The sequence below is a fragment of the Crocuta crocuta genome, unplaced genomic scaffold (assembly GCF_008692635.1).
Source record: "Crocuta crocuta isolate KB4526 unplaced genomic scaffold, BGI_CrCroc_1.0 scaffold334, whole genome shotgun sequence".
NCBI lineage: Eukaryota > Metazoa > Chordata > Mammalia > Carnivora > Hyaenidae > Crocuta > Crocuta crocuta.
Genome location: NW_027533260.1, coordinates 1,611,835 through 1,626,680, shown reverse-complemented (window position 1 = coordinate 1,626,680; position 14,846 = coordinate 1,611,835). Strand labels below are relative to the sequence as shown.

The window sequence follows — 14,846 nt, the reverse complement described above, 5'->3', positions numbered from 1 at the left end:
GGCGGGTGTTGAAGGATCTGGGGGAGGGGGAGAGGGTGGCAGGAGCTCCAGCCCGTAGTAACTGGGACCCCGGCTCCTACGGGCTTATTTGAAAATGCTGAAACACACACACCAATAAAAATAGCCCATGGCCCCGTGACCCTCGATAGAACATAAAAATAATTGACAGTGTCTCTCTGTGTCCCGTCCTGCCTCTTGTTTCCATTGACTAGGTTTCTCAAATATTAGATGGACATCAGGAAGTCTAGTTAAATGCAGATTCCTGGGCACCACTCTCAGAGATTCTGATTCCAAAGGCCTGAGATTGGGCCCAAGAATCTGCATTTTTTTAAAGTTTTATTTATTTCTAGGAGAGAGAGAGAGAGACAGAGTGAGCAGGGGAGGGTCAGAGAGAGAGGGAGTGACAGACTCTGAAACAGGCTCCAGGCTCTGAGCTGGCAGTCAGCACAGAGCCCGACGCGGGGCTTGAACCCACGAACCGCGAGATCATGACCTAAGCGAAAGTCGGACGCTTAACCGACTAAGCCACCCAGGCGCCCATAGAATCTGCATTTTTTTTTTAATTTTTAATTTTTTTTTTATGTTTTATTTCTTTCTAGGAGAGAGAGAGAGAGACAGCGTGAGCAGGGGAGGGTCAGAGAGAGAGGGAGTCACAGACTGAAACAGGCTCCAGGCTCTGAGCTGGCAGTCAGCACAGAGCCCGACGCGGGGCTTGAACCCACGAACCGCGAGATCATGACCTAAGCGAAAGTCGGACGCTTAACCGACTAAGCCACCCAGGCACCCCTAGAATCTGCATTTTTAAACAAACCCTCTGATCATGGAGCTGCAAACATTCCTGAGAAACTATTTGATGTCTTTGGTTTTCCAGCTTAGATTTACCTCTCAATATCAGCTTTTCATTTTGAGAGAGAGAGAGAGAGAACATGCTTGTGGAGGAGGGGCAGGGAAAGAGGGAAAGAGACTCCCAAGCAGGCTCTGCACTGTCAGCACAGAGCCTACTTGGGGCTCAAACTCAGAAACTGTGAGATTGTGACCTGAGCTGAGATCAAGACTCTGACGCTCAACCCACTGAGCCACCAGGCACCCCTCCCCTTTTCTAATATTAAAACAATGCTACAGGGGCGCCTGAGTGGCTCAATCGGTTGAGCATCTGGCTTCGGGTCAGGTCGTGGTCTCATGATTTGTGGGTTCTAGCCTCATGTCAGGCTCTGTGCTGACAGCTCAGAGCCTGGAGCCTGTTTCAGATTCTGTGTCTCCCCCTCTCTCTCTCTGTCCCTTCTCCCCTCATGCTGGCTTTCTCTCTCTCTCAAATATAAATAATAGCCTAAACTGGAAACAACCAGTGTGTCCATCAGCTTGAGAACAGATGTAGTGTGGAATGTATCCATCCAGTGGCTCACTACTCAGCAATAAAAAGAAATGAACTGATAAGTCATGCAGTGATATGGGTGATTTTTTAAAATAAAGTTTATTTATTTATTTTTTTAGCAATCTCTACACCCAACGTGGGGCTCAAACTTACAACCCTGAGATCAAGAGTCATGCGCTTTTCCGACTGAGCCAGCCAGGCGCCCCTAGGACATGGGTAATTCTCGCAGACATAATGATAAGTGAAAACACACGGACACAAGTTTCTGCTAGGTGCTGTAGACTGAATGTCTGCGTTCTCCTTCAAATTCAGTGTTGAAAACAAACCCCCCGTGTAATAGTATTTGGAGGTGGGTGTTTGGGGAAGTGATTTGCTTGGGAAGGTGGAGCCCTTATTAACCGGACCACAGAGAGCTGCTTCACCCCTCCTGCCTCCTGTGGACACAGTGGGAAGATGGCCATCCATTCATGAGGCAGCAGAACCCCCACCAGATGGCTAACCTGTCGGTGCCCGGATCATGGGCTTCCAGAACCACAAGAAGTAAGTATCTATGGTCACTAGCTGCCCCGTCTATGGTAGTTTATCATTGCAGCCCAAACAGACTAAAACACATGACTCCATATTATGTTCAAGAGCAGGTAAAACAAATCTCGACTGAGAAGGTGGAAGAGCGGTGATCCTTCGGGAAGGGTACTGAATGGGAGGGGGCACACGGGAGCCCTGAGGGGCACTAGCGATGTTCCCTGTCTCAGTCTGAGTTCCATGGGTGGCTACATCAGTAAACATGTACATTGAAGATTTTGTATTTCACTCTAGGTAGGTTTACTTTATACTTTTTTTTTCCCTAGGAGAGAGAGAGAGAGAGAGAGAGAGAGACAGCGTGAGCAGGGGAGGGTCAGAGAGAGAGAGGGAGACACAGACTCCGAAACAGGCTCCAGGCTCCGAGCTGGCAGTCAGCACAGAGCCCGACGCGGGGTTCGAACCCACGAACCGCGAGATCATGACCTAAGCGAAAGTCGGACGCTTAACCGACTAAGCCACCCAGACGCCCCAACTTTATACTTTTTTAAAAGTTTATTTATTTATTTTGAGAGAGAGAGAGAGAGAGAGAGAGAGAGAGAGAACGATCCCTGGGGAGGGACAGAGGGAGAAGGGGACAGAGGATCCGAAGTGGGCTCTGTGCTGACAGCAGAAAGCCCAAAGTGGGGCTCAAACTCGCGAGCTGTGAGATCATGCCCTTCGCCGAAGCCAGACACTTAACTGACCGAGCCACTCAGGCGCCCCTAGGTAGGTTTCCTTTAGGAAAATTTTACCTCAGAAGAAAATTTAAAAAGAAATATAGAAATGCATGCCGGAAAGACAGGGCAATGTTTACAGTATCATAACACTGTAAATGCTATCCTCCTTTGCAAGGATTGGAAAGACACAGAAGCAGACTCAGGAGGGTGTACTAGTTAGCTAATGCTGTGTAACAAGTCACCCCCAGACTAAATGGTTTAAAACGGAAACACGCATTTATTATTTTTCACAGTGTTTGGGTTAGACGTTTGAAAGGAGCTTGGCCATGCGGTTCTGGCTCACGGGGTTGCAGACAGATGTCGGCGGAGGCTGCCGTCGTGCAAAGGCTTCCCTAAAGCTAAAGAATCCGCTTTCAAGATGGTCAGGGCTCCAACTCTTGAACTTGGGTTTCTGTCAGAGAGCTGTAGCGGGAAAGTCCCTTAGGTGGAGCCTGGAGGAAAGGGACCTTCAAGGATGGAGTTATGATCAGAAGAGGTGGGGAGCTCGGGCCAAGAGCTGAGCCTAAGACGCCCAGGATTCAGAAAGTATACTCAACAGCACCATGAGGGTGTGCTGGCATTTGGTGAAGGACACCCTCAAGGACCAGTGGCTCAAGGGTGCACAAATAGTGATGCAAGAGAGAGAAGGAAACATTGCAAGAGGGAAAATTTTGAGTAGAGAGAGGAGAAAAGATCCAGTACCTGGGCGGGGGGTGGGGTGGGGGGTTTCTCTTACATGCTGTCCGATGGTCATGGGCAGGGCAGTAGCTCACTTGTACCTCTGCAGGTGAGCTCACTGCGTCCCTGCGGTAAGCATACGGAAGTTTTCTTCTGGTGGCTTCTATTTTTTTCAGCCAAAGAAGAAGTGAGAACGAAGAGGGGGCAGGGTGCGGGAGGCTGTGAGAGAGAAGGCGAGAACGTGTTTTCTTAGGGAACGGAGAAGAGAACCACAGAGGACCTGCAGATTGGTTCTGAATGTTCCCTGGAGGCTTGCTGTCACACAGCTGACGTGTGTCCACTCGCAAGCTCAGCGGGCTGGGGGCAAGCACAGAAAAGGCAGAGTCCATTTTAACCAGGGTTGGGGTTTTGCCACGCAAGTAGGACTGAGGGAGAAAGAGCAAGGAAGTTAATGTAATGTGTGCAAGGAAATGACTGCACTGGACCACAGAATCTAAGGAAGGAAGGGAGGACGTGAGAGGTGAAGCAATAGAGATAAAAAGGGTAAGATCAAAGGATCAGGGGTACCGATGGCATCCCACCCGAGAATTGAAAGGCACTTTATGACTTGGCCCCATTCCCTCTCTGACATCTTCTCTCCTCTATCCTCCCTGATTGTTTAGTCTAGCCACATTGGCCTCCTTACTGTTCCTCAGACAAACCCAGAGCCTCAGGGCCTTTGCACAGGCTGTTCCGTCCAAGTGTTTTGCCTCCAGAAAACCCTAATCAGCCCCTCTCCTCCTCTAAATCTTTGCTTAAATTTCACCTTCTTCGTGAAGTCTACCCTGACCACCCTACTCAATATGGCAACCATCCTCTCCCCCAATTTCCAATCTCCTTTACCCTGACCTATTTGTTTCCATAGCACGCAACCTCTTTTAATTAATTACCTCATTTAATTACCTCTAAGATGTCATCAGTTGTAAGCCACGTGCATCTTAGAATCAGTGATACTGCCTGTTTCCCCATTATAATCTTATCTCCACGAGGGCAGGGATTTTGGTTTATTTCATTTGCTACCATATCTCCAGCGCCCGGGACAGCGCCTGGCATCTAGCAAATGCTCAGTAAATACTTTGAACACTTTGAGCACAATTGCTTTAGGGAATTTCCTTGACCCAGAAGACAGAGCGTCAGTTTCTCTACAATAAATCTTACCACATCCCCTAATCTGTTTTTTTTTTTTGAAGTTAAAGGATATTTTTTTTTCTTTCATAGTTCATTGTCAAGTTGGTTTCCATATAACACCCAGTGCTCATCCCCACATGTGCCCTCCTTCATGCCCATCACCCCCTTCCCCTCTCCCCCACCGCCATCAGCCCTCAGTTTGTTCTCAGCATTCAAGAGTCTCTCATGGTTTGCCTCCCTCCCTCTCCCCAACTATTTTTCCCCTTCTTCTCCCCTATGGTCCTCTGTTAAGTTTCTCCTAATCCATCTATATATGCAAACATATGGTATCTGTCCTCTGCCTGACTTATTTCGCTTAGCATAACACCCTCAAGGTCCANTAAAGAGGCTGTCTTTTTTCCACTGGATACTCTTTCCCGCTTTGTCCAAGATTAGTTGGCCATACATTTGTGGGTCCAATTCTGAGTTCTCGCTTCCATTCCATTGGTCTATGTGTCTGTTTTTGTGCCATCCCCCTCATCTGTTTTGCTGGAATATTCAGTCTCAATCCCTCAGAATCCCCTCACCCATATGTCCAGTCTAATTCTTGTCCCGGTTAAGGGATTTTGGAAAGGTCCTGCATGCAATTCCCCGATGGCCACACGGTGGAGCTGTGGTCCTGTTTTCCCAGCCAAGGTCAGTTCTGTCCTCACCCACCTCATTAGTTCCTTCGTTCGTTNAGCCTCCCTCGCTCTCTCTCTCTCTCTCCCTCCCTCCCTCCCTCCCTCCCTCCCTTCCTTCCCTTCCTTCCTTCCTTCCTTCCTTCCTTTTCCTCCCTCCCTCCTTTCCTTCCTTCCCCTGGAAGTCTAAAGCCTTGTGATTACCCTCTATTTGGTATGAGGGAATAACATTTCTGATCAGCCCATTTTACATGAATTCTGATAATACAGTTTCGTTTTTTTCACATCAGTTTCAATGTACATTTTCTGAAAGTCTTAAAAACTTTAGCATATGTCCCATAAAAATGGTTGACTCTACACACAACAGTTTTACATTAACAACATTTGATGAGCTTTTTTTTGTAATCATGAAGAACCAGTCTCTTAATTCAACAAAATTTACTGCAATCCAACAGGCCTTTTAAAAAATATTTTTAAGTAATCTCTACACCCTACCTGGGGCTTGAACTCACAACCCTGAGATCCAGTTGTATGCTCTTCCAACTGAACCAGCCAGGTGCCCCTGCCCCCAACAAGCAGTTGTTGAGCATCTTCCCCAAGGAACCAACGTAAGAAACAAAAAATATAGTGTTATAACTATATACATACATACATATATATATACATACAGCTTTCTTGTGCACCCTGTCCCCACCCCTACCTCACTCAGCTCCAGGCATCCTGATCTACTTGCCGTTTTTTTTTTTTTTAAGATGCCAAAATTATTCCTCCCTTGTCTTATTGATAACTTTATTAACACTGGGCCGAATTTTGGAAAAATTATGTCCCCCACGGCAATGCTGCCTGAGGCCTTTGAGCTGATGATCCAGCTCTCCTCTGTTAAGACTGCTCTGTTGCTTTTAAATTTTCAATAATTCTGTCTTTTGAAGTAAGATCTGACTGCCTTATTGTGTCTCTTGTGCCCCTATGTTGAAGTAGGTATCACTTCATTAGATCTATTTATTAGCTTCTATTTATACATCTTTGTGTTGTAGTAGGTGACGTAAATGGTAGTTTGTTGCTGGGGATACAGTTCAGCTATATTATCTTTGGATTTCACTTCCGAAGAGTAAAAGCAGAGTTACACGTTACAAATTATCTGTGATAAAAAGAAATAGAAGTTAGCCATTAAAACCACAGTGAAAGGGCACCTGGGTGGCTCAGTCAGTTAGGCATCCAACTTCGGCTCAGGCCATGATATCATGGTTCATGAGTTCAAGCCGTGCATGGGGCTCTGCATTGACAGTGAAGAGCCTGCTCTGGATTCTCTTTCTCTCTTCCTCTCTCTCTCTGTTTTAGTATATGTGCTGCTGAAGCGAGCACTCTCTTCCTCTCTCTCTACCCCTCCCCCTCTCACACTTTCTCTCTAAGTAAGTAAGTAAACTTAAAAAAAGAAAGAAAGAAAAAACAGTTCTGGCAAATTAGGATCCTTGTTTGAACTTGGCCTGGTTCATGCCTTGTACCTAATTTAATCATAATGACAACCCAATGAATGAACTCTCGTTGGTTTCAGTTTAAATTTTTTAAATGCTTATTTATTTGAGAGAGAGAGAGAGAACACGACCAGGGTGGCAGCAGAGAGAGGGAGACACAGATTCTGACGCAGGCTCCAGGCTCTGACTGTCAGCACAGAGCCCGACCAGGGACTCCAGCTCACAAACTTTGAGATCATGACCAGAGCCAAAGTTGGACACTTAACCAAATGGCGCCCCTATTGGTCCCAGTTTAGAAGAGGAAACTGAGGAACGGGGAGGGTAAATAGCTCCACTCAACATCACACAGCCAGGAAGTGACAGACAATAGTTCAGCCCTTTCCTGGACCCCATGTCCATGTAATCACTCCTTTTATTGGTAACATGCTCCAATTCCACAGTTTCAAGGCCACGTGGGAATGGACAAAACAAACTGTAAGAGAGCATGGCTCATACATTCCAGTTTTAAAAAATGGGTATATAATCAATATAGATCTGATTATCAACAGGGAAAGACTTTGGAACAATTTCCTTCTACCTATTCAAATACTGAGAGTTTTCTTTATTAAAAAAATATTTTTAAAATGTTTATTTTTGAGAGCGAGAGTCCAAGTGGGGGAGGGGCAGAGAGACAGAGAGGGAGACACAGAATCGAAGTAGGCTCCAGGCTCCGCGAGCTGTCGGCACTGAAGGGCTCGAGCTCATGAACTGCGAGGTCATGACCTGAGCTGAAGTTGGCCGCTTAACCGACTGAGCCACCCAGGCGACCCTGTGAGTTTTCTTTAAAAGCTATTGTTTTTCTCGTTTCGGTATGAGAAGCCTATGCCTTTTTTTTTTTTTAACTCTTCTCATCAACAAATTCTGTTTTAAATATACTTTTCCTGGATCTAGGTTTGTGATTAAATTTATTTAAAACCAGTAAGCAGCGCGCCTCTAAAATCAGAAAACTAGTTTAACAGCCAAAAAAGGACAGATATGCTTCAAATCGGCCGCGTGCGAACAGGAACTATAGGTGGGGAAATTTCTGCCGAGTCAATCCTTGGCCGCAAGCCCAGAGAGGCACAGAGAGGAGTTAAAGCCGCCCAGCTTGGGGCCGGAAGGTTTAGGACTGACCACACTCCCCCTCCGGCTCTAGGTTTGATTGAGCTGGTCCGGAACTCTTCTGCCCGGCCCCAGCGGAGCTACCCTGGACGGTAGACTTCCGGTGACTACACGACTTCCGTGCGGGGCAGCCGATTTGGCTAGTCCTAGGCGGACCGGAAGTCCGTCACTCCTGACTACCCTCCCCTTTCCTAAAGTGACGCACGGTGGGGTTGCCGGAAGAAGTGGCGAAGTTACTTTTGAGGGGATCCGAGAAGCGGCCGCGTGCCTGGGGATACAGAGGAGGAGGAAGAGAGGCAGAGCAAGGGGACGGAGGCAGGTGCACTGGAGTATGGGAAGATGCGGGAGGCGTACCGGGCCCGGCGCTTCCCGGCGTTCCCCGCGCTGCCGCCGCTCAGCCCCCTTTCTCTCCTTCCCCCCTTACGTAGCTCGTGCTGTCTCCGGCTGTTTCCACGGCAACGGGAGTAGGAGACCCCCCGCGAGAGGCGGCCCACGGGACCCTCGCGCGCAGCCATGAGCCCCGCCCCCCACTGGTGTTCGGAGAGGGGCGGGACCTGGAGCGAGGTATGGGGCGGAGCGTGATGGGAGGAGGTGGAGGCGGGGCATGATGGGAGGAGATGGGGCGGGACCTGGAGGGAGGGGTACCGATGGGGCGGGGCAAAATGGTGGGGCGGAGCATTGTGGGTGGAGGGAGCGTGCAACCTACAAGGGTTGGCGGGACCTAGAAGGAAAAGATGGGGCGGAGCATGGGGAGGAGGTGGGGTCAGAATGGGAGTTGGGGGTGCTTCCTCTGCAGAAGTGGGGAGTAAGAGTACGTTGGGTGAAAACTTGGTGGGGGGAGGAAGTTAGGGCGGAATATGATTGAAGCAGAAAGGGCAGTACCTGAAAAGGGAGTGGGCAGGATTCGGAGTGGGTGGAGCCTAAAGGAGAGGCGGGGTCTAGATAAGGGCAGGGCTTGAGACCCCCCCCCAAGATCTGGAGCAACAGTGGGTGGGGTCTGTCAGAATGGGAGGAGAGGCTGGCAGGGCTCTAGGGCGGGGTCTGTGTGTCCTAAAGGAGGAGTCTAGAAAGATGGAAGAAAGAGGTGCCTCTAGCATGACGGGCTGGTCTTACCGGACCCTCCCTGGCCCCACAAGGCTCTCAGGCGCCCTACATTCTGCAGGTTGCTCCGTGACTCCACCATGTCCACCCCCACCACCAGTTCCCTGGACACCCCCTTGCCTGGTGAGCGACCCCTTTCCCAGCCCAGTCCCTACCCCCTTCGCACACTTGGCAGGAGAAACTCACTGTGCTTCCCTCTCCCAGGAAATGGCCCGCCTCAACCCAGCGCCCCCTCTTCTTCACCAGCTATAAAGGAGGAGGGCCCTGAGCTGTGGCCTGTGGGTCCAGACCCTGATATCCCAGGCGATGACTGGGCCCACTCAGCCTGTAGCGAGGGTGAGATGGGGGACAGGGGCTCAGGGTGGGTACGGGGGGGGGGGCTTGTGGGGAGATCTAGGAAGGGAGAAGGATCAAAAATGAGGACAGGAGGCCCCAGTTTCCTGTTGGTTCTTTTTTCTTCCATTCCTTCTTGACACTTCTTATTCTTTTCTTTCCCTCGCTTTGCCTGTGAGTGCATTTCTTTCCTACTTGACACCTTTTGTTGTTATTTGATTTTTGGAGTTCACACATCTTTCCTTCTGAATTCCCATCTCCCCGGTCACCCCCTGTACGCTGGCTCCTGCGTCCTCTCGGTCATCGGGATGACCCTCTGGCTGCTGTTTCTTTTGGCGGCTATGTCTCTCTCACGGCTTCTGTCCGCCCCCTCCAGTCGTCCCAGACCCGGCGGAGGAACCAGAACGCAAGCGAAAGAAGGGCCCGGCTCCGAAGATGCTGGGCCACGAGCTGTGCCGCGTGTGTGGGGACAAGGCCTCCGGCTTCCACTACAACGTGCTCAGCTGCGAAGGCTGCAAGGGCTTCTTCCGGCGCAGCGTGGTCCGAGGCGGGGCCCGGCGCTACGCCTGCCGGGGCGGCGGAACCTGCCAGATGGACGCCTTCATGCGGCGCAAGTGCCAGCAGTGCCGGCTGCGCAAGTGCAAGGAGGCCGGGATGAGAGAGCAGTGTGAGTGCCGGGGAGGGCGCCGTGCCTGCCTGGTCCGCGCCGGGCCCTGGGGCCTCCGCTGAGGCCTGTGTCTCCCGAACAGGCGTCCTGTCGGAAGAACAGATCCGAAAGAAGAAGATTCGGAAGCAGCAGCAGCAACAGCAGCAGCAGCAGCAGTCACCTGTGGGGCCAGCGGGCGGCAGCAGCTCAGCCTCCGGGCCTGGGGCTTCCCCTGGAGGGTCTGACGGAGGTGGCCAGGGCTCCGGGGAAGGCGAGGGTGTCCAGTTAACAGCCGCTCAGGAACTCATGATCCAGCAGTTGGTGGCGGCCCAGCTGCAGTGCAACAAACGCTCCTTCTCCGACCAGCCCAAAGTCACGGTACTGCCCCTGCCGTGGCCATGAAGGGTGGTGAGGCCGGTTGGGTAGAGCCATCAGGGCTGGGGCCCAGGGCATGGGGAGGGAACAACGCTCCAGAAGGCAGGGCCTTGGAGAGGAAGGTCTCCTCGGGCGCAGTCTTTGCTTTAAGGTGTCTCCTGGGCCTCAAGGAGTCCGAGAGTAACCTTGACCCCCTTGTCCCTAGCCCTGGCCCCTGGGCGCGGACCCCCAGTCTCGTGATGCCCGTCAGCAGCGTTTTGCCCACTTCACGGAGTTAGCCATCATTTCCGTCCAGGAGATTGTGGATTTCGCCAAACAGGTGCCTGGCTTCCTGCAGCTGGGCCGCGAGGACCAGATCGCCCTCCTGAAGGCGTCTACCATTGAGGTAACGGGCAGCCTGCCCATCCTCAACGCGGCCCTTCCTTCCTGCCCACGAGGAACCCCCGGGAAAAGCCTCAGGACAGATGTTGAGGGACTGGGGACGAGCGAGACCCCTGCGGCTGTTGCCCTCGCAGGGACTGTGTCCTACGGTCATATGTCAAAATACTCAGCAGAGAATCAGAGCCTCTCATGAGCCAAGGAGAAAAAGGAAACGGGCTGAGGCTGAGAAAAGTTAAGGATGGGGCTGGGAGAACGCACTTTAAAGAATGTGCTGAAAAGGCTATTCAGAGGAGAGTTGACATTTAAACCAAAGCAACAGTAACAAATAAGTATTGAGTTGCTAGCGGACCCCAGGCTCCGTTCCAAGTCCTGGACACGTGGCGGTGAACAAAGCACGCCTGTCCCCATGCCTCGCAGCCACCTGGGGAGAGTCTCCTGAGTGGAGGGCGCCGTGGGCGCTAAACCTTGAGGAGGGAGCGCCTGGGGTGTCGGACGTGCTGACCGCAGGCTGGGCTGACTGAGGGGACGTGGTTGGGGGCAGAGGGCTGAGAGATGGTTCTGGCAAGAGTAGGGCCCCCACGGGCCAAGAGAGGAGAGACCAGGGGCTGCAGGGTCACAGGGACGCGTGGGCGCCCCTGCCTACTCCTCCCCCTGCCGCGTGCAGATCATGCTGCTAGAGACGGCCAGACGCTACAACCACGAGACGGAGTGCATCACTTTCCTGAAAGACTTCACCTACAGCAAGGATGACTTCCACCGCGCAGGTATGGCGGGGGGCGGCTGGGGGGGCGCCCCCGCTGGGCCCCTCCTGGCGGGAGACCTCAGGCCATCCCGTTCTTGTCTGATCCTCTATCTCTTTACCTGCAAAGCGGAGGGGTGAGCCAGCCTCGAAATGAGATAAAAGTATGTATTGTTGAGTGTGTCCGCTGGGATGCTGTGCAGGATGAGACAGTCTGTGCTGTCACATGAGGCATCTTGATAGGAATTAAGAAAAGACACTTCCTCCTCCCCAAATGTGGTGTCACTGGAGAGAGGTCGCGTCTCAGTCCGTTGTGAGGTATGCACCCTGAGCGACTGTACAGGGTAGGTCCTTGCCATCCGAGAGCGCTTACCTGGGGATGTGACCTAGGCATTGGACTTCTGGAGGAAGTGCAATTGAACCGAGGCCTGAGGGGTGCGATGTATTGACTAGGAAAAGGGAATGGAGGGGTAGCACTGCCCACCTTTTCCACCAGGGAACCTCATGTACCAAGAAGGCCTTGTTTTCCGTCAGGCTCTGGCCTCTGTTTGTGAGTCCACCTCTTCCCCACATCTCTTCCTGGGGCACCTCTGCATTTTCCTAACCCCATCTTCTTCCCTTCCTCTAACCCAGCCGCCTTTGAGTATGAGTGTGGCAGCAGAGCGCTGGGCAGGGAGAATGTTTCTGGCAGGGCTCAGCATGTACAAAGGTCCTGAGGTCGGGGAAGAGCTGGATGATGTTAAGGAAATACAAGGAGGCCCAGGCATCTGGAACAAAGGGAGGCTGGAGAGAAGGTTGGGGTACTACCATTTCCCCCCATCCTCCCCTCCAGTACCTCTCCCTGGGACATCGTCGAGGCCCCTCACTGGATTCTCCAGAGTGTTCTGTTCACACAGCAGTCAGAAGGGTCCTATTCATAGCAAGTCAGCTCACGTCCCTCCCCTGCTCACTACACTGCGTGGCTCCCGGCTCAGTGGGAGAAAAGCCAGAGTCCTGGCCATTTCTCACAGGCTCAAAGGGGCCTCTCTGCCCCCACCTCCCTTTGCTCACCCTCCTCCAGCCACACTGGCCTCCTCCCTTTTACTTGAACCCACCAGACGGGCTCCTGCCTCAGGCGTTTGCAGTTGCTCGGCCAACATGGGCGACCGCCGCATCCTGGTTTGCGTGGGACCTTTGCAGTTTGCACATTTGGAAGTCTCGAGGCCCAGAAAGCTGCCCCATCCTGGGAAAGACAGACAGGTGGTGCCCGCCTGGAACTCTCAAAACATCCTCGTGACTCCTCCCCTCCCCTCCTTCTGGTGGGCTCTCGAAGGTCACCCTGTAGTGCGGCCTTTCTACAGCATCACCGTACACAGGCCACCTGTCCACGATGTTGATTTGCTTCTCGATGCCCCTCATTACCCTTCCTTGTGTCGCCTTGATCCAACTCACAGACTGGATGGTTTAGTTACATGTGTGCCTCCTGTCGGCTCCCTCAGCCCCCAAGTGCAAGCCCCGCGGGAGGGGAGGCCTTCTTAGAAACAGCTCTACCCCGGGACCTGCCACATAGTAGGTGCTCAGTAAAGTTTGATAAATGAATGAATGAGCCACTCTTGGGGAGGAGTTCAGGCCTTACTCTGTGAGCAATGGAAGCCACCACAGGGGTGACACAATGTGACATAGGTTTAAAAATGTTTCCTTTAGGGCGCGTAGGGGGCTCAGTCGGTTAAGCGTCCTGACTCTGGCTCAGGTCATGATCTCATGGTTCATGGGTTCGAGCCCCACATCGGGCTCTGTGCTTTGGATTCTGTGTCTCCCTCTCTCTCTGACCCTCCACTACTCAGGCTGTCTGTCTGTCTCTCTCAGAGATAAATAAATGCAAACAAAAAAACAAAACAAAAAAAAACAATAAAAATGTTTCCTGTTCCTTAGGAGAGAACCAGGGAGGTCAGGAAGGAGGCGAAGGTAGGAATGAGGTAGCAGAAAATACTGAATGAGTGTTCGTGCTCATCACTTATCCCTTTATTCAGGCAAGGGTTAGGGCACACTTCCCACATGCCAGGCACCCGGGTGGGGGCCACGGGGGAACAGAAGGGACCAAAACGCTAGAATTGCTGCCGTGTCCCTGAGCCCGCTGACAGCGAGCGGCGTCAGGGGCCGGGGCCGGGGCCACAGCGGGGCCGGGGGGAGCTTACGGCCGGGCCTCCCGCCCCACAGGCCTGCAGGTGGAGTTCATCAACCCCATCTTCGAGTTCTCCCGGGCCATGCGGCGGCTGGGCCTGGACGACGCCGAGTACGCCCTCCTCATCGCCATCAACATCTTCTCCGCTGACCGGCCCAACGTGCAGGAGCCGAGCCGCGTGGAGGCCCTGCAGCAGCCCTACGTGGAGGCCCTGCTCTCGTACACGCGCATCAAGAGGCCGCAGGTACGTGGCCCTGCCCCTCCCAGGGCCCTGGCGGGGACAGGAAGGCCCCATGTGGGGTCACAGCCGGGCCCTGGCTGCTACACCTGCTGCCCGGCTTCTCTGGTAGCGCCCTGAGCCCCGGCTGGTGCCCTCTTGGCAAAGTCTGGCCTCAGGCCTCAGGCCTCTGCCCTGGCCAGCCTACACTGGTGGTGGTGGGGATGCTGACCAGAGCCTGCCTCCCTCCTGTTCCCCCCGCCGCCACCCCCCTGCAGGACCAGCTGCGTTTCCCCCGGATGCTGATGAAACTTGTGAGCCTGCGCACGCTGAGCTCTGTGCACTCAGAGCAGGTCTTTGCCCTGAGGCTCCAGGACAAGAAGCTGCCGCCTCTGCTGTCTGAGATCTGGGACGTCCACGAGTGAGGGGCCTGGCCGCCCTGCCCCACAGCCCTGCCCCCTCCAACGCATGGACGTTGTTGCCCCTTCCTCCTGGAGTGGCCAGGAGTGGGCCTGGGGTCCCACCTTGCGGCTTCTAGCACAAGCCCTGGCCCACCAGTCCCTCGGGCGAGCCCCCGCCAGGGTCCAGGGGGCTCCCTCCCTGCCCACTGAGTCTTCCTGGGAGGGCTGGGTGGGCCCTAGGTCCCCACCCCGACCCTCCTAGCACTACCGGCTGCCCTCCCCACCCAGCTTACACCTCAAGCTCACTGCGCAGTGCACCTTGAGCAGAGGGAGTGGGGGGCCTGTGGCTCTCCCTTCCAGCCTGAGAAACCGCAGGCCCCCCTCCCTCTGTTCCTTTTATTTAATAAAAACTAAAAAAAGACAAAAACAGGAAAATAAACGACTAGAAACCTGCCCTGAGCCAGCGTGAGTCCAAGATGTACGGGGGATGGGATGTCAGCGTCCTCGTGGACACCAGCCCCCTGAACCTTGTGTTGCTACGCTGGCGGAGGGTTCGGGGCCACGTGACCGGGTGATGGGGTGGGGGTGGGGTGTCCAGGAGAGGCTGACAGCCTTGGCGTCATCTCCCTGGACCAGGTGAGTTGGAGGCTGCCGAAGGACAGAGAATTTAAGTGGATGAAGGGTCAGGCTCTCAGGCCACACGTGTTTCCTGAAGCCCCTGGGCACC

At 53.2% G+C, this 14,846-nt stretch overlaps 1 protein-coding gene across 4 annotated transcripts; it reads left to right on the top strand.

Moving 5' to 3' along the window:
- The first annotated feature begins 7,364 nt into the window (after positions 1-7,364).
- Positions 7,365-14,573, top strand: NR1H2 (nuclear receptor subfamily 1 group H member 2). Of its 4 annotated transcripts, XM_077747489.1 has the most exons (11): positions 7,373-7,435; positions 7,963-8,080; positions 8,194-8,329; positions 8,928-8,989; positions 9,071-9,202; positions 9,576-9,866; positions 9,949-10,223; positions 10,426-10,605; positions 11,266-11,365; positions 13,537-13,745; positions 13,997-14,573. In XM_077747489.1, exons 4-11 carry the CDS (start codon positions 8,947-8,949, stop codon positions 14,141-14,143), a joined length of 1,377 nt encoding a protein of 458 aa, XP_077603615.1. In that variant the 5' UTR covers positions 7,373-7,435; positions 7,963-8,080; positions 8,194-8,329; positions 8,928-8,946; the 3' UTR covers positions 14,144-14,573. The 4 variants fall into 4 exon arrangements, with proteins under 4 accessions (XP_077603618.1, XP_077603615.1, XP_077603614.1 ...); XM_077747492.1 differs by lacking the exon at positions 7,963-8,080 and having other exon boundaries at positions 7,365-7,435; XM_077747488.1 differs by lacking the exon at positions 7,373-7,435 and having other exon boundaries at positions 7,931-8,080.
- The last annotated feature ends 273 nt before the right edge of the window (positions 14,574-14,846 follow it).